General features: G+C 45.3%; 1 protein-coding gene across 1 annotated transcript in view; it reads left to right on the top strand.

Annotated features, from left to right (window-relative positions):
• The window catches only part of LOC142655659 (uncharacterized), a 235,042-nt gene that overhangs the window by 192,865 nt on the left and 15,818 nt on the right, over positions 1 to 26,359 (top strand). The window contains exon 49 of the mRNA XM_075830110.1: positions 15,456 to 15,660. Within this exon, the coding sequence (XP_075686225.1) occupies positions 15,456 to 15,660 (205 nt within the window). The remainder of the gene's footprint in view (positions 1 to 15,455; positions 15,661 to 26,359) is intronic.

Raw genomic sequence — 26,359 nt, 5'->3', positions numbered from 1 at the left:
AAAACTTTTGACATATCATAGTGGCATGTCAGAAGTTTTGATCAATGTGGGTCCGAGCACTAAGAACCGCACGATAGCTAAAAAGAAGCAGCAGAAGAACTCTGCTGAGCGCTGTCCTGCTTAGTTTCTTTTCGAGGAAAGCTGAGCAAACGGTGTACGGACTCATAGGCTCTCTATTGAGCCTGTACACCATTTCCTCTGCTTTCTGAGAAAAGCCAGTCAGAAACCAAACAGTACAGCGCTCACCTAAGCACATCTGCCGCTTCGTTTTATCGATCGGTGCTTGGCCCCGACCGTTTAAAGCTTTTGACATGTTACTATGACATGTCAAAAGTTTTTTAAAAAGTTAGTTACCCTTTAATTATGTTTAACTTGTTTAGGAATACATGAATTTATCAACTTCTTCTCTTCTTATATGCCAGCTACATAGAAAAAACTTTGTGCCCACATTTTGTGATTTTGACTGTCTTTGCATGATACAATTATAGAAATATACAACTTTTTAAAATGTTTTCTTGATTTTGTAACTATTCTGTGTATTTAGTAAATTACTATTATTATTAATATTATTATTATTATTATTATTATTATTATTATTATTATTATTATTTGCACCAGCAACCTTGTATAGGTGTACTTAGTGCAGATATTTGGATTTGGTCAAAGAATTAGGGTTAAAAGATAAGAATTCTAGGAACTGATCATTGAGTCACTCCCTCCACGCTTCTATGAATTACTAGTGTAAAAAGGTGCATTCTTGTAACTTGATCACCATATACTCAGAAGAGGAAGTCCTGTAGGACATGTGCATTAGATCGGAACCTTTTTTTTGTGGTTGAACGACTAATTTCATAGTTAATAAGTTCAAAAGAATGCTTTCATTTTTCATTTTATGTTTGCCGTTGTTAGATCTTGAAAAATTGTTAGAAGATTTTTTTTATTGCATCATGTCTACAATGACATTTTAGGTCATGGGTAGTTTATCTTGAAATAAGAAATAAATGATTGTTATTTCTATTTTGTCATTGATGATACTGAAAATAGTGGTCCCTTAAGTTACAATATAAAGTAATTCCGGTAAGACCATTGTAATTTGAAGATATTGTAACATGAGACCATAATTGTATAGAACTCTAGTAATTGGTTTTGGTCCCAAAATATGAAGCCTAAATAAGAACAAAAAAAGATAAAAGAAAAATTAGCTCATACAGTCATGGACAAAATTGTTGGTAACCTTCCTTTAAAGAAAGAGGAACCCACAATGGTCACTGAAATAACTTGAAACTGACAAAAGTAATAATAAATTAGAATTTACTGAAAATCAACTAATGTAAATCAGATATTTCTTTTGAATTGTGGTTCAACAGAAAAAAAACAAAACAAATGAAACTGGCCGGGGCAAAAATGATGGCACCCTAAGGCCTTATTTACACAAGCGTGTTAAACGTCCGTGTGACTGCCGTTGAAACATCGGCCGTACCACGGACCTTTGTAATTCAATGTGGCCATTCACACAGCCGTTGTTTCAACGGACCGTGTGAAGGGTCCATGAGAAAATAGGACATGTCCTATTTTTTCATGCTTCACGCATCCCTCCATAGACTCCCATCTATGGGGGATGCGAGACATCGCATCCCACAGCGCCGTTTTTCCACATCCAAGGTGCGCAATGCTCGTGTAAATAAGGCCTTAACTTAATATTTTGGTGCACAACATTTTGAGGCAATCACTGCAAACAATGATTTATGTAACTCTCAATGAGACTTCTGCACCTGTCCACAGGTATTGTGGCCACTCCTCGTGAAGACACTGCTCCAGGTGTCTCAGGTTTGAAGGTGCCTTCTCCAGACTGCAGGTTTCAGCTCCTTCCACAGATGTTCAATAGGATTTAGATCAGGGCTCATAGAAGCCACTTCACAATAGTCCTATGCTTTGCTCCTACACAGCTAAAAAAATCCAAGAATGGCTGTTTTGGGTCATTATCCTGTTGGAGGATCCATGACCTGCGACTGAGACCAAGCTTTCTGACACTGGGCAGCACATTTCACTCCAGAAATCTTTTGTTTGCTGTGATTGCCTCAAAACATTGACCACTAAATATTAAGTTAGGGGTACCATCATTTTTGTCCAGGCCAGTTTCTTTTGTTTTTCTTTTATTTTTCTGTTGAACCACAATTCAAAAGCAATGTCTGATGTACATTAGTTGATTTTCAGTAAATTAAAATGTATTATTACTTTTGTCAGTTTAAAGTTATTTCATTGACCATTGTGTGTTTTTATTTCTTTAACGGAAGGGTACCAACAATTTTGTACACGACTGTAGCTATAACAGATAAGTCCTTATATATAAAAGTAAAAAAATAAACTTCTATAAGCTCGGGAATAACTTTTATTTTGAGGACATGAGCAATTTTAGCTGCCTGTACAGTACACACCGTGTTCAGTACAAATAAAACTGAGCCATCCTCACCTGGTGTGCAAAGGAGCATCTCATCCTGACACTGGTAGCAGATAAGGAACAGTACAGTATTTGTAATATAGTGATAAAGCAGTATAGTACATGTAGCACACATGTAGTACAGGTAGACAGCAGAACAGTATATGCAGTACAGGTAAGAAGCAGTGCAGTATATGTAAAATGGGAAGAGGGCAGTACATGTAGTACAGGTAGAGAGCAGTACAGTACATGTAACACAGATGGAGAACAATACATTACGTGGAGCACTGACAGGTAGATACCAGTACAGTACATACAGAACAGGTAGAAAGCAGTACAGTACACTGGCGTAGCTATAGGGGTCGCAGCGGTCGCAATTGCGACCGGGCCCCGAAGCCAGGGGGGCCCACGGCCCCCCGCACCACATCAATAAAAAGTTACTATAGTAACTCGGGCCGCGGGCCCCTGTTACTATAGTAACATACTTTACTTACCTTCCTGGTTCCGGATCGCAGCGGAGGTCCTGACGTCAAGCGCTGTGCGCAGCGCATGACATCACAGCGCTATGAGCCGCACACAGCATCGAGACGACAGAACTCCCGCCGCGGCCGAAGAGAAAGGTAAGGTTAGCCCTGACTGGCGGGGTCTGACTCCCGGGACCCGCCAATCAGCTGTTTTGAAGGGGCCGCAGCACTCGTACGAGAGCTGCTCCCCTTCATTCCTGTCACTTCATTCCGGTCACACTGTGAATCGGTGTCGGCGATTCACAGTGTGAGCGAGTAGTGAAATGAAGGGGAAGCAGCTCTCGTACGAGTGCTGCGGCCCCTTCAAAACAGCTGATTTGCGGGTCCCGAGAGACACATCAGCTATTGATGGCCTATCCTGTAGATAGGCCATCAATGTTTAGGGACTGCACAACCCCTAAGCCTACGATGTAGCAGGCTTAGGGGGCCCATGAGACAGGATCACAGATTGTGTGATCCTGTCTGCTGGGCCCTGTATCTAAGCCAATCACATGGTAGGCTTAGATACATGGCCCATGTGTGATCCTGTCTGCTGGGCCCTGTATCTAAGCCTACCACACTGTAGGTTTAGATACAGGGCCCCAGCACACAGTAATCTTATACTGTATAAGATTACTGTCGTCTGGACCCTGTATCTAAGCCTACCTTGTGGTAGGCTTAGATACAGGGTCCCACAGACAGTATCACACATGGGCCCTGTATCTAAGCCTTAGGGTATGTGCACAGACACTAATTACGTCCGTAATTGACGGACGTATTTCGGCCGCAAGTACCGGACCGAACACAGTGCAGGGAGCCGGGCTCCCAGCATCATAGTGATGTACGACACTAGGAGTCCCTGCCTCGCTGCGGGACAACTGTCCCATACTGTAAACATGTTTTCAGTACGGGACAGTAGTTCCACGGAGAGGCAGGGACTCCTAGCGTTGTACATAACTATGATGCTAGGAGCCCGGCTCCCTGCACTGTGTTCGGTCCGGTACTTGCGGCCGAAATACGTCCGTCAATTACGGACGTAATTAGTGTGTGTGCACATACCCTAACACATGTGTTACTAATCATTTTTTGTGTGTTTTTTTACAGGTTCGGTCGTTGGACTACGGCGGATTCCAGGACTACTTCGATGACAGCTTTTTTTTTATTAATAAAATGGTTAATGAGGGTTGTGTCGGTTTTTTTTTTTATTTCAATAAAATATTTTTTCTATGTCTTTGTGTTTTTTTTTTAAACTATATTACTACCGCCTTAGTAATGGCCGCCGGCTGATTGACAGCATCCATTGCTAAGGCGGGGCTTAGTGTTAGCCGGTGCAGAGGCGAACACTAACCCCCTTTATTACCCCGGTACCCACCGCCACCAGGGGTGCTGGGAAGAGCCGGGTACGATACAGTACTCGACCATCTGTAGTGATGGTTGGCCACTGGGGCGGCCGCAGGCTGGTATTATCAGGAGGGGAAAGGCCAAAAACAGTGGCCCTTCCCATCCTGGTAATGCTGCCTGCTGCTGCTTTATTGTATCTGGCTGGTTATGAAAATGGGGGGGACCCCACGTCATTTAAAAAATAAATTAAAAAAAAATAATTGGAAAGAACGATGTCGGGTCCCCCCCAATTTTCATAACCAGCCAGATACAACACAGCAGCAGCAGGCAGCATTACAAGGGTGGGAAGGGCCACTGTTTTTGGCCTTCCCCAGCCTAATACTACCAGCCTGCGGCCACCCCGGTGCCTGCCCGTCACTACAGATGGTCGGGTACTGGTTTGTACCCGGCTCTTCCCAGTACCCCTGGTGGCGGTGGGTACCGGGGTAATAATGGGGGTTAGTGTAGCCTCTGCACCGGCTAACATTAAGCCTCGCCTTAGTAATGGAGGTTGTCAATCAGCCAGCGGCCATTACTAAGGCGGTGATAATAAAGTTTAAAAAGATACAAGCACATAGAAAAAATATTTTATTGAAATAAAAAAACACAACCCTCATTAACCATTTTATTGAGAATAAAAAAAACGCCGTCATTGAAGTCCTCGTATCCGAAGTCCAACAACCGAACCTGTAAAAAAAACACAAACACACAAAAATAATCAGTAACACATAAAGAAGCAAAATTATTATTCTTACCTATCCTGGGTCCAGCGCTGGAGCCGCAATGTCAGCGAGCTGGGCCCTGTATCTAATCCAATCATGTGTGATACAGTCTGCTGAGCTGTGTATCTAATCCAATCATGTATGATACTGTCTGCTGGGCCCTATATCTAATCCTATCATGTGTGATACTGCCTTCTGAGCCACTGTATCTAATCCTATCCATAGTTTATAGGGCCGTAGTGCTATAGATATTCTGTGCTGTCTCATATACACACTTTTTTTTGGGGCGGACACATGTAGTGGGGCTATTTCCCCTGACATTTTAAGCCCTGAGGGTATGTTCACACGGCAGCGTCTGTTACGGCTGAAATTACTGTGCTGTTTTCAGGAGAAAACAGCACCGTAATTTCAGCCGTAATGGCATGTGCAGGCGTCTTTTGCTGCGTCCATTACGGAAGTAATTGAAGCTGGTTTTCCATGGAGTCCATGGAAAACGGCTCCATTTACGTCTGAAGAAGTGACAGGCACTTCTTTGACGCGGGCGTCTTTTTTACGCGCCGCCTTTTGACAGCGGCGCGTAAATAAAAATGACCGTCGGCACAGAACATCGTAAGACCCATTCAAATGAATGGGCAGATGTTTGCCGACGCTTTTGAGCCGCATTTTCGGACGTAATTCAATGCTAAAACGCCCGAATTACGTCCGTAAATAGTGTGTGTGAACCCAGCCTTAGTGACGCCCCGGCTGCTATTGCTGCATTGTTGGGTCACTTAGGAGACCCAGCGATGCAGCTGAAAGCTGCGGACCGTCGGCCATGAGAAGTTTGCGGGGGGGGGCCCAGTAAGAATTTTTGCATCGGGGCCCATGAGCCTCTAGCTACGCCCCTGGTACAGTACATACAGAACAGGTAGAAAGCAGTACAATACATGTAGAGAGCAATATAGTAGATGTAGTACAGGTAGGGAATAGTATAGTACATTTAGTACAGGTATAGAGGAGTACTGTACTGGTAGTACAGGTAGAGAACAGTACAGTACATGCAGTACAGGTAGATAGTAGTACAGCAAATGCAGTACAGGTGGAGAGCAATGCAGTACATGTAGAAAGGAGTACAGTACAGGTTGGGCACTATACAGTACATGTATTGAAAAATATAATACAAGTAGTACATGTAGAGAGCAGAACAGTGCATGTAGTTTAGGTAGATAGTAGTAGTACAATACATGTAGTGCAGGTAGAGAGCAGTATACTACATGTAGTACAGGTAGAGAGCAGTACAGTACATGTAGAACAGGTAGAGGTCAGCACAGTACATGTGGTAAAGGTAGAGAGCAGTACAGTACATCTAGTACAGTTAGGGAGCAGTACAGTACATGTAGTACAGGTAGAGGGCAGTACAGTACATGTAGTACAGGTAGAGAGCAGTACAGTACATGTAGTACAGGTAGAAAGTAGTGCGGTACATGTAGTACAAGTCAATTGTAGTATAGTACATGTAGTACAGGTAGAGTACAGTACATGTAGTACAGGTTGACAGCATTACAGTACATAAAAAACAGGTAGAGTGAAGTGCATTATATTTAGTACAGGTATGGAGGAGTACCATAGATGTAGTACCGGTAGTGAGCAGTATAGTAGATATAATACAGGTAGGGAGCAGTATAGGACATGTAGTGTACTGTACTAGATGTAGTGTACTGTACTGCTCCCTAACTGTACTACATGTAGTACAGGTAGAGAGCAGTACAGTACAGGTAGACAGCAGTACAGTACATGTAGTACAGGTAGAAAGCAGTATAGTGCATGTAGTACAGGTAGAGAGCAGTACAGTACATGTAGTACAGGAAGAGAGCAGTACAGTACATGCAGTACAGGTAGACAACAGTACAGTACATGTAATACAGGTACAGTGCAGTATAGTACATGTAGTACAGGTAGAGAGCAGTATAGTACATGTAGTACAAGTAGAGCGCAATATAATACATGTAGTACAGGTAGAGATCAGTATAGAACATGTAGTACAGGTAGAGAGCAGTACAGTACATGACATGTAGTACCGGTAGCAAGCAGTATAGTACATATAATACAGGTAGAGAGCAGTGCAGGACATGTAGTACAGTTAGGGAGAAGTACAGTACATGTAGTACAGGTAGAGAGCAGTGAAGTACATGTAGTACAGGTAGAAAGCAGTACATTACATGTAGTACTGGTAGAGAGTAGTATAGTACATGTAGTACAGATAGAGAGCAGTATAGTACATGTAGTACAGGTAGAAACATAATAGTACATATAATACAGAGAATAGGAGGAATCCTCCAGCTCACCTGAACATAACGGTCACACTGTCAGTAGCGCTCGGGTCCTCGTGTCGGCACACGCAGTGAATGAACGAGAAGGAGAAAGGAATGGATCCAGCGCTGAGACCAGGTGGTTTGATTTAAAATCGGAAACTTCTTCCAAGATTTATTTGGCAAAAAACAAAAAGGGTGAATTAAAAAATAGATAAACGGTGTTCCTTCAGGATACAGTGGCTAGTTGAAGGGAATAGGCTGGTGCCTAAGCGTTTCAGACGCGATCTGCGTCCTTAGTCATGGCTTCCTATATTTCATATATATATATGAAATATATTTCATATATATTTCATTTCGATACTAAGCTGTGCCGTCGCACAGCTCAGTACAGTAACACATGAATGTATGAGAGAGGGGCTACGGCTGTGTAATACAGCCATTGCCCCGCTCCGGAGTCCTGACCACAAGTGCGCGCCGCCAGGATGATGCGATGCAGCCGGCGCTGTACTAATGATTGCAGGCACTGAAGACAGAACATGGCGGACGCTGTGCAAAACACCCCCATGTTCTGTCCTCAGTGCCTGCGCCGCCGCTCATTAGTGCAGCGCCGGCCGCATCACCTCATGCTGACCGTGCGCGCACTCCCTGTCAGGAGCGGGGCAATTACTGTATTACACAGCCGCAGCCCCGCTGGCGGAGATGAGAGAAACCTCTCATCTCCGCCGTTATTCCCGTGAATGCTGCGATCAAAGCTGACTGCAGCATTCAGGGGAGAATGAGAAGTGGGAATTCCTGTGACGCGATTGTGGGACATACCATATATGGGCAGACAGCCCAGGGTCCATTGAAGGTACCCAGGGCTGTCTTACCATATTTCCTGTTGTTAGAGCATACTGAGGTATGTCCTAACAACTGCCTGTGTACTATCAGTACACAGGCTAATGTACTGGCATATAGATATATGCCAGTACATTAAAGTTTAAAAATAAAGTAAAAACAGAGTAATATTAAATTTTAAAAAATACAGTCTCTATACATAAAATATACACATATTCGGTATTGGCGCGGCCGTAATAACCTTCACAACAATGTTTTGCGTAATTTATGATTTCACTTATTATTGTGAGGCATGAGGTATGATGAATTTAACCTCCACGTGCCTCACATTAATAGTAATTAACCCCATCATGTACCTTACACATTAACCCATTATGAATGAGAAACATGATGGGGTTAATTACTATTAATGTGAGGCACATTCAAAATTCAATAAAACCTTGCGCCTCACATCAGAAAATGGAAGAATTTATTTTTATTACTGTTGGCAAAGTATCGTTTTGGTATCGAAATCGCAATACTACACGGAGTATCGGTATCGAAGTCCAAATTCTGGTATCGTGACATCCCTAGGAGCAGTACAGTTCATGTAGTACAGGTAGAGAGCAGTATAGTACATCTAGTACAGGTAGAGAACATTACAGTACAGGTAGGGAGCAGTATAGTAGATGTAGTACAGGCAGAGAGCAGTATAGTACATGTAGTACAGATGGAGAGCAGTATAGTACATGTAATACAGGTAGAGAGCAGTATAGTACATGTAGTACAGGCAGAGAGCAGTATAGTACATGTAGTACAGATGGAGAGCAGTATAGTACATGTAGTACAGGCAGAGAGCAGTATAGTACATGTAGTACAGGCAGAGATCAGTATAGTACATGTAGTACAGATGGAGAGCAGTATAGTACATGTAATACAGGTAGAGAGCAGTATAGTACATGTTGTACAGGCAGAGAGCAGTATAGTACATGTAGTACAGGCAGAGAGCAGTATAGTACATGTAGTACAGGCAGAGAGCAGTATAGTACATGTAGTACAGATGGAGAGCAGTATAGTACATGTAATACAGGTAGAGAGCAGTATAGTACATGTAGTACAGGCAGAGAGCAGTATAGTACATGTAGTACAGATGGAGAGCAGTATAGTACATGTAGTACAGGCAGAGAGCAGTATAGTACATGTAGTACAGGCAGAGAGAAGTATAGTACATGTAGTACAGATGGAGAGCAGTATAGTACATGTAATACAGGTAGAGAGCAGTATAGTACATGTAATACAGGTAGAGAGCAGTATAGTACATGTAATACAGGTAGAGAGCAGTATAGTACATGTAGTACAGATGGAGAGCAGTATAGTACATGTAGTACAGCTAGAGAGCAGTATAATACATGTAATACAGGTAGAGAGCAGTATAGTACATCTAGTACAGGTAGAGAACATTACAGTACAGGTAGGGAGCAGTATAGTAGATGTAGTACAGGCAGAGAGCAGTATAGTAGATGTAGTACAGATGGAGAGCAGTATAGTACATGTAGTACAGCTAGAGAGCAGTATAGTACATGTAATACAGGTAGAGAGCAGTATAGTACATGTAGTACAGGTAGGGAGCAGTGTAGTCCATGTAGTACTGTATCTCATAGAGGTGCTGCCAGACAGCCGATCAGTACAATGTAATACGCTGATTAGTTATTTACTGCAGCCCATCACAAGCATTATACTAGTGAAATGCGCATGCAGATGTGTTGGATCTTTCAACCAATTGCATACACCACAGATCGGCATTGTATGTGGTTTATAGTTGTGATGGCCCAAAAAAGGTGCATTGTAAGTTACAAATATACAGTGGTGCCTCAGGTTACTATAAGTATACAAATTATTGACAAGTGTCATCACATTGATTTTGCGTTCTGGTGACCGTATAACTCCAGGATGGCATGTCTTCTGTTTGGGTCTTTAGGCTTCTCACTAACATGTTTCAGATTTCTGTATATATATCCATGTCATCCTCTTTCTTTTCCCTTCCAACTTTTTCAAGCATAATTGCCAGTGAATGTCTTTTCATAATAAGCCACTGCTATTGATGTCGCTATAATGTTGGAGAACCATTAAAGCGAATCTGTCAGTAGTTCTGAGCTGCTTCCAGCGTGATGGCTCTAGTGGTCTCCGGATTGGACGCTAGAGCTGTCACTTAGAGTAGAGGGAAAAGTCTGGCAGCGTTCAGTGAGGAGAGCTCGGAGCACTTGCGGCGCTGGGGGCATTAAATGTAAATTTCTCATCGATGCAGCTTGAATGAGCAACACAACAGGTATCGTTACATTGCAGCCCCCCCCCTTTTATAGCACTGTCAGATTCACTTTAAAGGTTGTCCAACATTATATTGACATCAATTGATCATTCACAGAATTGTAAATGATTACTCATATCTTTACTAACTATGAAGGCCACACTACTGTCCAGACTGAAAGTGTTCTAGTCTAGTTCATTTTAATTTGCTAATGCTTAAAAAGGTTGTTCCACCATTAAATATTATTTTTATTATATAGATTTTAAAAAATAACAATGTTTGTCATTTACAGTACATTCGGTTAATAAGGCTGGGTTCACACAACCTATTTTCAGGCGTAAACGAGGCGTATTATGCCTCGTTTTACGTCTGAAAATAGGGCTACAATACGTCGGCAAACATCTGCCCATTCATTTGAATGGGTTTGCCGACGTACTGTGCAGACGACCTGTCATTTACGCGTCGTCGTTTGACAGCTGTCAAACGACGATGCGTAAAATGACTGCCTCGGCAAAGAAGTGCAGGACACTTCTTTGCAACGTAATTTGAGCCGTTCTTGATTGAAGTCAATGAAAAGCAGCTCAAGATTTACGAGCGTCACAGACGCCTCGCATAATGCGAGGAGTAGCTTTTACGTCTGAAAGAGGCAGCTGTTTTCTCCTGAAAACAGTCTGTCTTTTCAGACGTAAAAGGTAGCTAGCGTGTGCACATACCCTAAGAGTCATGACATTTACTTACATAGTATGACACCACCTAGTGTTCAAAGTGTATAGCAAAGTACACGTCTACCAAATGAGCTGAGCACTGGTGGACACACATACTTAGTCACTCTCCCCACAGGCAGGTCTCTATATAGTGATCCTCTGTTCACTGAAGAGCGGCCAATAGAAATAGCTTTCTGCCGTCCTTGTCAGGGATGGAGCAGAGTAACTGCATGTCTTTCTGCAGCGGAAATGAGAAGGGACTATATAGTCAGCTGCAAGAGAGGGCAGGAGACTGATTCTACAAGTAGTCCTGCCCTCAGCAGCAAAGAATATCAGCAGCACCAGAGGGACACATGGAATCAAAAAATTAGGAAAATAAATATTTTTCTTGTTATGCTAGAAATACCTCAAATTATTTTTACAATAGCTGTCAACAGCATTTCAGGACTTTTGTTAAAAAAAATTATATTCATGGGATAACTCCTTTAAAGAGGCTCTGTCACCACATTATAAGTGGCCTATATTCTACATGATGTAATCGGCGCTGTAATGTAGATTACAGCAGTGTTTTTCATTTAGAAAAACAATCATTTTTGACGGAGTTATGACCTATATTAGCTTCATGCTAATGAGTTTCTTAATGACCAACTGGGTGTGTTTTACTTTTTGACCAAGTGGGCGTTGTACAGAGGAGTGTATGACGCTGACCAATCAGTGACCAATCAGCGTCATACACTTCTCCCCATTCATTTACACTGCAGATAGCGATATAGCTATATCGCTATGTGCAGCCACATAAACACACTATAACGTTACTGCAGTGTCCTGACAATAAATATACATTAACTCCAGTCAGGACGTCATGTGTATTCAGAATCCTGACAACTTCTGTAGCGTCTGCGTGAGACTACAGCACAGCACAGCGAGATCTCGCTGTAAATGACCGCTTACAGCGTAATCTCTCGAGACTACACCTGCTATGCTGTAAATCACAGAGAAGTGCAGAGAAGTGGTCAGGATTCTGTCACTTCTCTCCACAACGCCCACTTGGTCAAAAAGTATCGTTTTTCTAAATAACAAAACACTGCTGTAATCTACATTACAGCGCCGATCACATCATGTACAATATAGGCCACTTATAATGTGGTGACAGAGTAGGGATACTGAAGGCCTCTTCTTGCAGCTTTGGATTCTCACATGGTTATTTCAGCAGTCAGCTGGCGAGAAAGTTTTAGTCTAACTACAACTTACACAATAACTCATTCTGGGGAGTCCCTAGAGCTTTCTCAAACATGTAGGAATCTTCTGACCTTAACCCTTAAGGACACGGCCAATTTTAGTTTTTTCATTTTAAGATTTTTCCTCCCCTCATTCCAAAAGCCATAACTTTTTTTATTTTTTTGTTGACATAGCCATATGAGGGCTTGTTTCTTGCGGGACAAGTTGTAGTTTTTCATAGCAGCATTTATTGTACCACATAGTTTACTGGGAGGCTGAAAAAAAAATATTTGTGGGGTGCCATATTTTGGGAGATTTTGTTTTTACGAAGTCCATCAGGCGGTAAAAACTACATATTTGCCTTATTCTACAGGTTGATACTATTACGGCCATACCGAATTTATATGTTTTGTTTTATGTTTTACCACTTTTAAAAAAATAAAACTATTTGCGAAAAAGAAAAAAAAATTGTGTCGCCATATTTTTAGAGGCATAACTTTTTTATTTTTCCATCAATTTAGTGGTGTGAGGGCTTACATTTTGTGGGGCGATCTGTAGTTTTCACTGATACCATTTTGGGGTACATGCCACTTTTTGATCACTTTTTATTCTATTTTTTTTTTAGAGTTAAGGTGACCAAAAAGCAGCAGTTTGCATGTTTTATATATAATTTTTTTTACGGCGTTCACCAAGCGGGTTAAACAATGCTATATTGTGATAGTTCGTACTTTTACGGACGTGGTGATACCAGTTATGTTAACGTTTTAATTTTTTTTTAACATTGCTCTAGGGGGAAAATGGGAAAAGGTTTTTTTTTTTAACTTTTAATAATTTTTTTTTTTTGGAACAAACAAAACTTTATTTAACAGTTTTTTAACTTTTTTTTAATTAGTCCCCCAGGGGACTTGAAACAGCGATCATTGGATCGCTTGCATGATATACTGCAATACTAATGTATTGCAGTATATCGTAATTCTGACAGTCTCCTGTGAAGCCAAAAGGAGTACAAAGATGGCAGACCTGGGCGCCATCATTCGTACCCCATGCTGCTATGACAACCATTGTCACCAGCCCATCGCGTTGTGGGGGCGCCATGGCGTGTTGGAGGGGCCGCCCCCCCCCCTGATTCTAACAATTTAAATGCCGTGGTCGCGATTGACCGCGGCATTTAAGGTGTTAGAGGGGCAGAATCAAAGTGATCTTTGATTCCGCCCGTTGCAGTGGGGTGTCGGCTGTATAACACCCGCTGAGTATGGAGCGAGCTCAGCCCGTGAGCCCGCTCCATACTTCCCCTAAACGGCTGTCACGTATTAGTACGTGACGTGTCGTTAGAGGTTAAAATATTTTCTACTGTCACTATACCAGCATTTCTTCTGTTTCTCCTATACACATGATTTTCTGGTATCCTTTAGAAATATTGCACTTCTCCATGTAGCTTTAACTAATTTTGCCTGTGTGATCTAGTGTTGCACGATGCATAGAAATATCGATACTATTTCGATGGCGTGCCCCCTGAAACGGTTCAATACCGTTAATGCATGTATTTCGGCCGCACAGCTTAGTATTGTAACACATGAATGTATTCAGAGTGGGGCTGCGGCTGCGTAATACAGCCATTGGCCCCCTCCTGACAACAAGTGTGCACGCGCAGTCAGCATGAGGTGATGTGGCCGGCGCTGCACTAATCAGCGACGGCACTGAAGACAGAACATAGCGGGCAGACTGCAAAACAGCCCAATGTTCTCTGTCTTCAGTGCGAATGCCACCGCTCACTAGTGCAGCGTCGGCCGCATCACTTCATGCTGAACCCGCGCGCAAACTTGTTGTCAGGGGTGGGGCAATGGCTGTATTACACAGCCACAGCCCCGCTCTAACGAGAAACCTCTGATCTCTGCCACTATTCCCTTGAATTCTGCGATCAAAGCTGGCTGCAGCATTCAAGGGGAAAATGAGAAGGGGGATGCCACTTGGATCGCGTCATAGGGACATAGCATATATGGGCAGACAGCCAACAGTCCATTGAAGGACCCCAGGGCTATCCGACCATATTTCCTGTTGTTCGGGCATACTTAGGTAAATTAAAACAATGTAAAAAAACACACACACATAAAAATAAAATTAAGTTTTAATACATAAAACATACACACATTCGGTATCGTCGCAACCGTAATAACCTGAACAAATTTATATTGTCATTTACGCTGTAAGAAAAGATCAAATAAAAATTTCTTTTTTTCACTTATTAATGTGAGGCACGAGGTGTTATGAATTTTGAACCTCCATGTTCCTCACATTAGCAGTAATTAACCCCATCATGTACCTTACACATTAACACAATGTTGTCCATTATGACTGTGAGAAACATGATGGCGTTAATTACTACTAATGTGAGGCACATGGAGGTTCATCACACCATGTGCCTCACATTAAAAAATGGAAAAGTATTGAGAATTGCAATACTACACGAAGTATCGGTATCGAAGTCCAAATTCTGGTATCGTGACAACCCTAGTGTGATCATCTGCTGATACTGTCCTAACTTTCTGCGATATACCATATTCTGTAGCTTGTAGTCTTCTTCTGGCATTTCTGCAAGCCATCTTGCCCCGATAAGACTTAGGCTGGGTTCACACGACCTATTTTCAGGCGCAAACTAGGCGTTTTACGCCTCGAATTACGCCTGAAAACGCGGCTCCAATACGTCGGCAAACGTCTGTCCATTCATTTCAATGGGTCTTACGATGTACTGTGCCAACGACCTGTCATTTTACGCGTCGCTGTCAAAAGACGGCTCGTAAAATTACAGCCTCGTCAAAAGAAGTGCAGGACACTTCTTGGGACGTTTTTGGAGCCGTTTTCTCATAGACTCCAATGAAAACAGCTCCAAAAATGGCCGTAAAAAAACGCTGCGAAACGCTTCGTTTACGCCTGAAAATAGGTCGTGTGAACCCAGCCTTACTGTACAGAACATGCAAAAATCCTTAGAAATGCTCCGTGTTTGAAATCTTAGGGGTGTATAGTGCTGGAGAGCTGTAATGATCAGTTCATTACATTATTGTTATGTTCTTCTGAATTGTAGGTGCAAAAATATCATTTTCTCCATGAAGCAGCTGGATGGCCTCTGACTGTGTCCCAGGAGATAGCCGAAATCCTACAGTATGGACCAAAAGCATTTCACCAGATGTGGAAGCAGAGCAACCTAAGACAAATGCTTCGACATGACCTTCCTTTGTACTTGGAAAAACTCAACAACTTAGTTCAGCAAATGCAAATTGAACTGCAAAGTAAGAAAATGGATCTATATCAACAGTAATTTTATTTGTATGTGATCTAACCACATAGCTTTTTAAACCAATCAATTTATGAAGTCAAGGAAACACATTTAAAACATTTCGAAGTATTGACTCAGTGAGCTTACAATGATATATACTGTTAATAAGAGCAATATGTAGTAGTAACCGTTTTTTTTAATAGCAATCAGAATGTGGATATTTTGTGAAGTCCATGATTTATTGCAGTATGTGTTTATAATAAATAATTTGAGGTTTTACTTGGAGAGCTCCTACACAAGCAGGATTATTGGATTTCCTAGATTTTCAGAGAAATACGAAATAAATGTAATCTAATAAAAATAAAAAATAAACACAAAATTCTTCAGCAGTCTAGAAAAGATTAAATATAAAATTCCAGTAGTGTTTTGTAATCCTTTCCACCACTCAGCAATTATTATTCAGTGACTTCTTAACACCTTTCCTTGCGTTCTCCACCACCAGGATTCCCAGCTTCTCTGGTTTTGTAATCTTATATATTGAAGCATATAGCAAATGTGTAATCTTATGTAATCATTTAAGCCACTTAAAAATAAAGGATTTCTTCTCGTAATACTTTAATCAGGGTATTTCTGAATTATTTTTAATAATGCAAAGTAAAGATACAAAAATAAATAAAAGGTTGTCAGATGCTTTCTTAATTTTTAGGAATTCCTTAAAACAAAAATTTTGTACAATATAGCTACACTATAATCTTATGTCAAGAAAATTATTTCTTTACCAAATTTGCAGAAAGCAATCCAGTAAAATAGTACTACCAGAATAAGGGTATGTTCACACGGCGGGGGTCCGTAACGGCTGAAATTACGGGGATGTTTCAGCCTGAAAACATCCCCGTAATTTCAGCCGTACCGGCATGTGCAGGCGCTTGAACGCCGCGTCAATTACGGCCGTAATTAGCGCTGCTATTCATTGGAGTCAATGAATAGCGGCTCCAATTACGGCCAAAGAAGTGACAGGTCACTTCTTCTACGCGGGCGTCTATTTACGCGCCGTCATTTGACAGCGGCGCGTAAATATACGCCTCGTGTGAACAGACGAACGTCTGCCCATTGCTTTCAATGGGCAGATGTTTGTCAGCGCTATTGAGGCGCTATTTTCGGGCGTAATTCGGGGCAAAAACGCCCGATTTACGTCCGTAAATAGGCCGTGTGAACATACCCTAAGGGTATGTTCACACGGCGGGGGTCCGTAACGGCTGAAATTACGGGGATGTTTCAGCCTGAAAACATCCCCGTAATTTCAGCCGTACCGGCATGTGCAGGCGCTTGAACGCCGCGTCAATTACGGGCGTAATTAGCGCTGCTATTCATTGGAGTCAATGAATAACGGCTCTAATTACGGCCAAAGAAATGACAGGTCACTTCTTTGACGCGGGCGTCTATTTACGCGCCGTTATTTGACAGCGGCGCGTAAATTTACGCCTCGTGTGAACAGACAAACGTCTGCCCATTGCTTTCAATGGGCAGATGTTTGTCAGCGCTATTGAGGCGCTATTTTCGGCCGTAATTCGGGGCAAAAACGCCCGATATACGTCCGTAAATAGGCCGTGTGAACATACCCTAACACTAGACCATATATCGCCCACCATATACAACCCAAACATTAATAACATAAAGAGCCAAGATATCCCCCCCATACATTGTTATAGTAATTAGTGATACAGTGTTCAAGTAATACAATAATAGAGAGCCCAAGTAATACCTCCAAAAGAGGCAACATAATGCTGTCATAAAGAGCTTAAATAACGGCGTTCAGTAATAAAATAATACCTCCATACAAACCCCAAATAATGCTGACATACAGAGACAAATTATAGAGCCGAATAAAACTGTAATAGCACCAAAGTATTACTGTTATAAAAGCTGCTTTCACATGTATTTGTAGGCCAAAACCAAGAGTGGGTCTAAATAGGGAAGAGGTTCTAAAGAGGTACATCTTTCCATTACATTGTTTCTCTGTTTATGTTCCACTCCTGGTTTTGGCTTACAAATATTAATGGATAATACTGACCAAAATACTGCAGTGTTAATGAGGCCTAAGTGTCTTCATTAAAATCAATCAATTCCATAAAACACTTATATACAGTAAATAAAAAAACATAGGAGGTGAGCAGGAAAGGTCAGGGTGTGTTTAACACACAGATTATATTTTTTCTATAAAAACTTGTTTTGTTGTAGCACCTGGCTTCCGTCTCTATCCTCATGTGCATCGTTGGCATGGCTCACTAAACTGCTTGAAGACTAATGAACAGTATGCTCATTATAAGCAGTAGGCAGCAGCCGCATCATTTTGAGCATTCTCATCATGCTCATGACTGTGGGATAAACAGAGTACGGTTCTGTAACCCTTGAAAACATTAACTGTGTGTGACATTCCCATCTCCCTTAAGCTACCCTTTACCTTTCTTTCACCAAATGATGACACTGAGACTTAGGCGGGATTCACACGACAGGGTTTCCCGGCCGGGTGCCGGCCGTTCATAAATCGGCCGGCACCCGGCTGCATTAGGAATAATAGACCCCTAATGGGGCTATTCACACGACCGATTTTTTGACGGCCGGGAAAACCGGCCGTCAAAAAATAGGACATGCTCTATTTTCGGCCGGGTGCCCGGCCGCCCGGCTCCCATAGAAGTCTATGGGGCCGGGTAATACCCGGCCATCACCGGAATGTTTCCCGAGTGATGGCCGGGTCTACCGTCGCTCGCGCACTCTCTCTCCTCCTCCTCACAGTGCAGAGTGCATGTGAGGAGGAGGGTCTTTTATTGCTCGCTGTAGGAGTCGGAATCCCCAATCCCCGGCCGGGGATTGGGGATTCCGCTACAGGAGAAGTGCGTGACTACACTGTCCAGATATGGACACAGCGAAGTCACTCACTTCTGCAGCGGAATCCCCGACTCTATGGCCGGGGATGCCGCTACAGGAGAAGTGCGTGACTACACTGTCCATATATGGACACAGCGAAGTCACGCACTTCTGCAGCGGAATCCCAGACTCTATGGCCGGGGATGCCGCTACAGGAGAAGTGCATGACTACACTGTCCTTATATGGACACAGCAAAGTCACGCACTTCTGCAGCAGAATCCCCAACTCTATGGCCGGGGATGCCGCTACAGGAGAAGTGCATGACTACCCTGTCCATATATGGACACAGCAAAGTCACGCACTTCTGCAGCGGAATCCCCGACTCTATGGCCGGGGATGCCGCTACAGGAGAAGTGAGTGACTACACTGTCCATATATGGACACAGCGAAGTCACGCACTTCTGCAGCCGAATCCCCGACTCTATGGCCGGGGATGCCGCTACAGGAGAAGTGCATGACTACACTGTCCATATATGGACACAGCAAAGTCACGTACTTCTGCAGCGGAATCCCCGACTCTATTGACGGGGATTCCGTTACAGGAGAAGTGAGTGACTACACTGTCCATATATGGACACAGTGACGTCACTCACTTCTGAAGCGGAATTCCCGACCTGTGGCAGCGAATTCCTCTTCAGGAGAAGTCAGTGACTACACTGTCCATATATGGACATTGAAGTCAGTGACTTCTCCTGGAAGGGGGGGGGGATGTGTGCAACCTACAGGGGGCTGTGTGGGATCACCTACAGGGGACTTGGTGGCATCACCTACAGGGGGCTGGGTGGCATCACCTACAGGGGGCTGGGTGGCATCACCTAAAGGGGCAGGGTGGAATCACCTACAGGGGGCAGGGTGGCATCACCTACAGGGGGCAGGGTGGGTGGCATCACCTACAGGGGGCAGGGTGGGTGGCATCACCTACAGGGGGCTGGTGGGTGGCATCGCCTACAGGGGGCTGGGTGGCATCACCTACAGGGGGCTGGGTGGCATTACCTACAGGGGGCTGGGTGGCATCACCTACAGGGGGCTGGGTGGCATCACCTACAGGGGGCTGGGTGGCATTACCTACAGGGGGCTGGGTGGCATTACCTACAGGGTTCTGGGTGGCATCACCTACAGGGGGCTGTGTGGCATCACCTACAGGGGGCTGTGTGGCATCACCTACAGGGGGCTGTGTGGCATCACCTACAGGGGGCTGGGTGGCATTACCTGCAGGGGGCTGGGTGACATTACCTACAGGGGGCTGTGTGGCATTACCTACAGGGGGCTGTGTGGCATCACCAACAGGGGGCTGGGTGGCATTACCTACCAGGGGGGCTGTGGCATTATCTACAAAGGGCTGTGTGTGGCAACAAATTTAAATGAAATTCATCCGATTTTAAAACGGACAGGGAAAAAAACGGATGCAAATCGGGTCCAAATCGGCCGGTAAAAACGGCAACTCGGCCCGGAACGGAATCGGAACGGATGCAAATCGGATGCAAACCGGCCGGGAAAATCGGCCAAAAACTGCCGATTTTCCCGGCCGACACTCGGACCCTGTCGTGTGAATGAGGCCTTAGAGCTGGATTGAATTGACCACAGCAGCCATTTTATTAACAGGAAACAGAAAAACAACACAATAATAAATACCAGTAACAAATACCAAATAAATAACCATAACTTAATAATAACCTTTCCACGCAAACCCCCCATACAAACATCATTAACGTGAAAAACCATATAACCCCATACAGAAAATTGGGAAGGTCCTTGGAGCTAATAAGAAGGATCTGGCTCCATTCTGCCCATATCTGTATTTTTTACCCCCAGTCGTCCTGCTACAGGCTCAGGGGCACCGTGCAAACCGCAGATGGCTGAAGCATTTCCATTTTGCTCCCTGGGACCCCACCCAGCAGGAACCCATATAAGCCAGATCCCCCACCATGTATAATCTGGGAGGGACCATAACCAGTATGAATTCCTCCCCCACCAATTTTAACCAACTCCAAGGACCCCCCAAAACTCGCCACAATGAGCATACCTTGACCACCTCAAGTATGCAAGTTCCCCCTCAACAAAATGGCACGTTCGATTCCCTCCTGAATCCGTAATGCCCACAGGTCAATTCCCACCGCAGTCAAATGCACCCCATCAGCCAGCCAAAAATTGCCCGTACCTTCCTCAAAATCATAATGTCTCAAAAACACTCCACCATTCCTCACCACAAATGCAGACACAGCCCTGTTCACTTTCACACGAGCCCTGTTAATACCCACCACCGACCTCACTGATCTCCACGTTTGTCTATGCACCATCTCCGACCACACTACAGTTACCCAAGGGAACACCGCCCACAACCACAGTAGATCATACTTTATGTCCTGGATCAATTCCCGAAACGGACGTACCCCCAGATCATTCCCCCCAATATGCAGTACTAAGACATCAGGAGCACGGTCTAACATCGCACAGCTATGAAACTCTGGCAGAACCCTCCCCCAAGACATACCACGGAAACCAAGCCAGCAACGACAGCCGCCGCCCTGGAAAGCCCCAGCTGCCGCCCCTCTGGACGAACGTCGGGCCGCAACGCACCCCAATGGACATAGGAATTGTCACAAAGCGGGTTAGTGGACCCACTAGGCCGTACCGCCGTAGCGGGGAGGCAGCTGGCCAAACAACAGGAAACCCCAGCAATACAATGTCTCGCACAAGGGTACCTGGATAGTCCGGACAGTGGCAGCAGCTCTGGCACTGATGGAGATGGATGGAGCAGGTAACGCCAAACTTGGCGGATGACACAGGTGCCGCAGGTTGCGCCAGACGTGGCAGATTCCTCCGGACGTGGCAGATGACACAGGTGCCGCAGGTTGCGCCAGACGTGGCGGATTCCTCCGGACATGGCAGATGACACAGGACGTGGCGTATTCCTCTGGACGTGGCAGATGACACAGGACGTGGCAGACTCAATACTAAAGGCACAACACGGGAAACAGGAACAGGAACAAGGCATGGGTAACAACTGGAATGGGAAACACTAAGGGACCATTTGTAAGAAAACTAACAACGCTCAGGCAAGGATCAGAAGGCCTGGGGCCTTCTTATAGACCAGGAAATCATGGCAGTTGATGATGATGACGATTTCCTAAGTGACCCAGTAGAACGGAGCGGAAGTGAGCACTGGCGTCTCCTAGGAAAGAGATGGGGACCAGCGCTCACGGATCCATGGCTGCGGGCGTCGGGAGGTGAGTAAACCCGACGGCGCGCGGCCATGGACGCTACAGGAATGCCCAAAAATCCAAACCAGACAGGGTGAGGGATCTGAAAGAAAAAATCAGCAACCGTTAATATATACGTAATTATAACACCTAAGAATTGTCCCGCGCAATCCTAACTAAACATAACACCCCCTCAACAACACTCCCCCCTCTCCTACGCTCAAACAAGATGGGGGCGAACATACAGCCTGAACCGTTGGGACTCCCACCTTCTTATATGACGGACTGCATCAGGCACAAGACCCCACCCTACCGCCTCCGTGGCGGCCCTGGTCTGAAACGAATGCGGCGCAAAAGCCTTCTCATCCAGACCCACGCATGACAGACATTTTCGGAACACCATGATGAATTGATACCTCGACAAAAACTTACCAACTTCATGACATAACAAAGGCCCACCCCTAAACCGGCCATGCCTGAAAAAAGCCCCCAATGAGCGAACCGGACACATAACCGCGCCCACGACTTCCTTCATTATCATTCGCCGCCCCCTCCCCCTTTGATCCGTTTTGGAACGACGAATCCAAAACTCAACCCAATCTCCGAAGTGCACCACATCGTCCGTCAATAATCCCCCCGGCCGCACCCCACTGGGTGACACCAATTCCCCTACCCGTTTCGCACCAAAAAAAGGCCCATGAAAACTCCAACTGAAATAACACCGATTCATACACCAACCTGCACACCACATTCACCGCAATCCCTAATTTTTCCAACAGCCAAAACGATACCTATCAGGCGCCACCCGCCCCCAGCTAAACCCCCTCAGGGACTGGCCGTCCCTTAAACCTCTCCATTTAAAACCAAATGCTAGGGCCGCCACAAAGCAATTAACCTTCGCCACCGACCATCCCGCAGCAGACACATGACCCAAAAATGCCAACAATGCAACCACTTGATCCCCATAAGAAAACACTCCATCCTACACATCCAGCCAAGCCTCTCATTCGCGCCAGGCTGCCTCGTAAGCGGTCCACGCCCCCGGAGCCAATGAAGACCGGATCAGTCGATTCGCTCCCTCTAGACCAGCTCCCACAAGTGTTGGGTGCATGTGAGCCCTATCGCATCTGCCTCCGGGACCAACTGCCAAAACCGATCCCACTGCAGGCGAGAAAGAGAATCCGCAATTGAGTTATCCACTCCCAGGACGCGAACAGCTGTAACCCAAGCATTCAGTAATAGACACAGTAGGACCAACTGTCTTAACAAACAAACAACAGAGAGAGATGACACCGAAACGTTATTAATTGCCATCACCAACCCAATGTTATTGCAATGGAAACGCACCTTTTTATTCCTAAAGCTGTCCCCCCAAATAGCCACCGCCACCACAATAGGGAACAACTCCAAAAATGCAAGGTTACGTACCAAACCCACTTTCATCCACTTAACTGGCCATTGACCCACGCATCACTGCCCCCCCAATAGGCCCCGAAGCCCACGCTCCCTAACGCATCCGTGAACAAATCCCAATCAACATTCTCAACCACCGGGGCTATGATGATCGACCTCCCATTATACTGCCCCAGGAAGTCACCCCACACTCTCAGATCCTCCCGGTGTTCCTCCCCAACCTAATAAAATTATGTGGGGCCTTCACGCCCGCCGTCGCCCTTGCAAAACGTCTACAGAAAACCCTCCCCATAGGCATGATGCGGCAAGCGAAGTTAAGCTTCCCCAGTAGAGATTGCAAGTCTTGCAACTTAATCTTCCTCAAGTGGCACGCCCTGCCCACCAACAACTTCAAATCCTCCAATTTCTCCTGGGGGAGACGGCATTCCATACTCTCGGAATCAATAGTGATTCCCAAAAACACTAGGACCGACCTCGGACCCTCCTTTTTTTCAGGGGCATTGCAAAACGACCAGCCACCCACTCTGCCATTGCCAACAAGTTCCCGCAAACAGGTGAGCCCGTCGGCCCCACGCAAAGGAAATCATCCAAGTAATGGATGAAGGAGGCAACTCCCGCCACCTCACAAATCACCCATTCCAAGAATGAACTGAAGGCTTCAAAATAGGCGCAGGAAATGGAGCAGCCCATTGGAAGAAATCTGTCCACAAAATACGAACCTTCCCAGTAACATCCCAACAACCGAACACTTTCGGGATGCACTGGAAGAAAACGAAAAGCTGACTCCACATCCGTTTTTGCCATGAGAGCAACCCGAATATACTGCCTAACCCACTCGACCGCCGCGTCAAAGAAGGGGGGGATATGGAAACTGACGCGAATCCTCCCTTCCAACAAACTCGCCTTCTCCCTATCTAGGTACCTATTTAGATACGGCAGCATCTCTCCAACTTCACCGGCGTCACTCCCATGGCTACCCGCTGCGCTTCCTCTCACCTTTCCTTTCTTAAAACATCCCGACGCGCCATGGGATGCCCCACTACAGACCGAACAGGAGTGTTTAAATTTGCAGCCTGCTCCAAACTTACACTGACCCTCATTGAATTGCCGACAAAGGCCCGACCTACCCCCTGAGGAAGTATCTGACTGTCCTCTAGCCCCTTGCTGACTATACTGGCCGGACCCCCCGGCCGCCTCTGGAAAGGACTCCCTCCCAAAACGCATCGGCGCCATAACCCTCAACCACAATCCAATATCCTTCTGGTCCCACCGAATATGCGGGCGGGCGGAACTGCTCATCATACCTAAGCCACATCATATACACCCTATAAGCCTCCCCAATGGAGTCCATATAGGAAAAAAAAGCCCGAGCAATTATCCGGTGCCTTCTCCCCAATCACACTCGCCAAGATGGCAAACGCCTGCGACCAATTAGGAAACGTCTGAGGTATAAGCCTATACCTACGTTTCTCCTCCTCCTCCTTTTTGCTCTCAATCCGCTTGGGCTTATCTAAATTGGACTTCTCCAAGGGGAGCAGTGAAAAGATCTCTACATACTCATCCTTCCAGATCTTTTCCTTAATTTCTGATTTTAAATGAGCCCCCAATGGCCCCTCAAAACACACATACACCTCCCCCTTGGTCCTATCATCCAAACGCACCCGATCCACCTCCCCATCCTTTTCTGTCTAAACTGAAACTGCAACACCCGCTTCACGAGCCCCTGGCATGCCCGCCACCACTGGGACACCTCCCATACCCTGCGGAATCCCACCACCACCGCCCCAAGCAGCCACCGGGGATGGCTCCCCCAACAAACCTACCTACTCGCACCGTGACAGCAACTCTTGCAAACTGCCCAATAACCCTCGCACCACTGACCCATCCCCCGATCCTACCCCGCTACTACCTGACTCAACCACCCCACCCCCCACAGATACACCCCCAAACCTGGGGACCTAAAAATGGCAGGGATGTGATAAGATAAATGCATAGACTCACTGGGCTGCGATCCCACCAGCCAGAAGAACCGGATCATCCAGCCGACTTGCACGATGGCCTCCATATTCCTCCTGAATCCTTGATGACGATGAACCTGGAGGGCAACTCCTGTCACCCTCCAGCCCAGGCAAGCCGTGGAAGGTCGTCGACCATCAGACACACAACCAGCGGGACGCCGCCCACCGCTGTTACCCCACCCCATCAGCCGCCTCGCAGTGTTAGGACATCCATCTTGGATACAGGTGGGCCGTCCGACTGGGCCATCGCCAGGCTGTCCCAACGCCGATCCAGGAGAGACTGACCTGGAGCCAGGTGGCGTCCCCCACCTCATGGGGACCGAACCACCTGATGCCGATGGATCCGGCCGGGAAGCAGGATTCCTGCCAGACCGGGGCCTGCAGCCTGCAGGTGAGGGCCAAGCACCCTGGTCCCCAGGGTCCCTGGAGGGGCTCCCAACCCTGCGCCGGATCCAGGGAGTGTCATCCGGGCTGAAACGGGACGGCGGCCGTGCCCTCCTCGACCGACGCTGCCAACCGCCCTGGGGAACACAATCCTGCTACTCAGGCGCTGGGCAACAGCTTTTACATGTAACCACATGCCCGCTCTTTCTCCGGATGTCATAGAAACCCCTGATCTCACCCGTTTAACCCCAATGCTGATCGATGTGAACAAAGGTAGAGTTTAAGGCAGGGACCTCCCTCTTCGATTGTGTTACAGGGAATCCTTGTGACGTGATCTGGGCCAGTACCTTGTACCTGGTCCAGCCCAGCCCAGGATTGATTAAAGGAGCCCAGGGCTATCTGAACATGTTAGGGAATACTTATGCCAGTACATTATTTTTTAAAAAAATCTACATTAAAGAATTCCCCCTGTGGTATTAAAAACAAAAGTTAAATACATTTTCAAAAAATAAGTTGTTAAAAAAAATCAGTTAAACAGAAAAATTAGCACAAATTTTTTGATAACAAACTGTATTAAACATAAATCCTAGGGCATAAAATGATAGACATATTTGGTACCCTCAAGACTGTGCAATAAATATAACATCATTTCTGATAATAAGTGTATGGCATAAAAAAAATATAAAAACACCATCAGAATTGCTTTTATTTGGCATTTTTGCAAAATAAAAATTTATATAAACTAAACGCTAATGCATTTGTACCAAAAAA

Source organism: Rhinoderma darwinii, chromosome 6 (assembly GCF_050947455.1).
Source record: "Rhinoderma darwinii isolate aRhiDar2 chromosome 6, aRhiDar2.hap1, whole genome shotgun sequence".
NCBI classification, from domain to species: domain Eukaryota; kingdom Metazoa; phylum Chordata; class Amphibia; order Anura; family Rhinodermatidae; genus Rhinoderma; species Rhinoderma darwinii.
The sequence above is the reverse complement of the archived record's forward strand: the minus strand, read 5'-3'. Positions and strand labels throughout refer to the sequence as shown.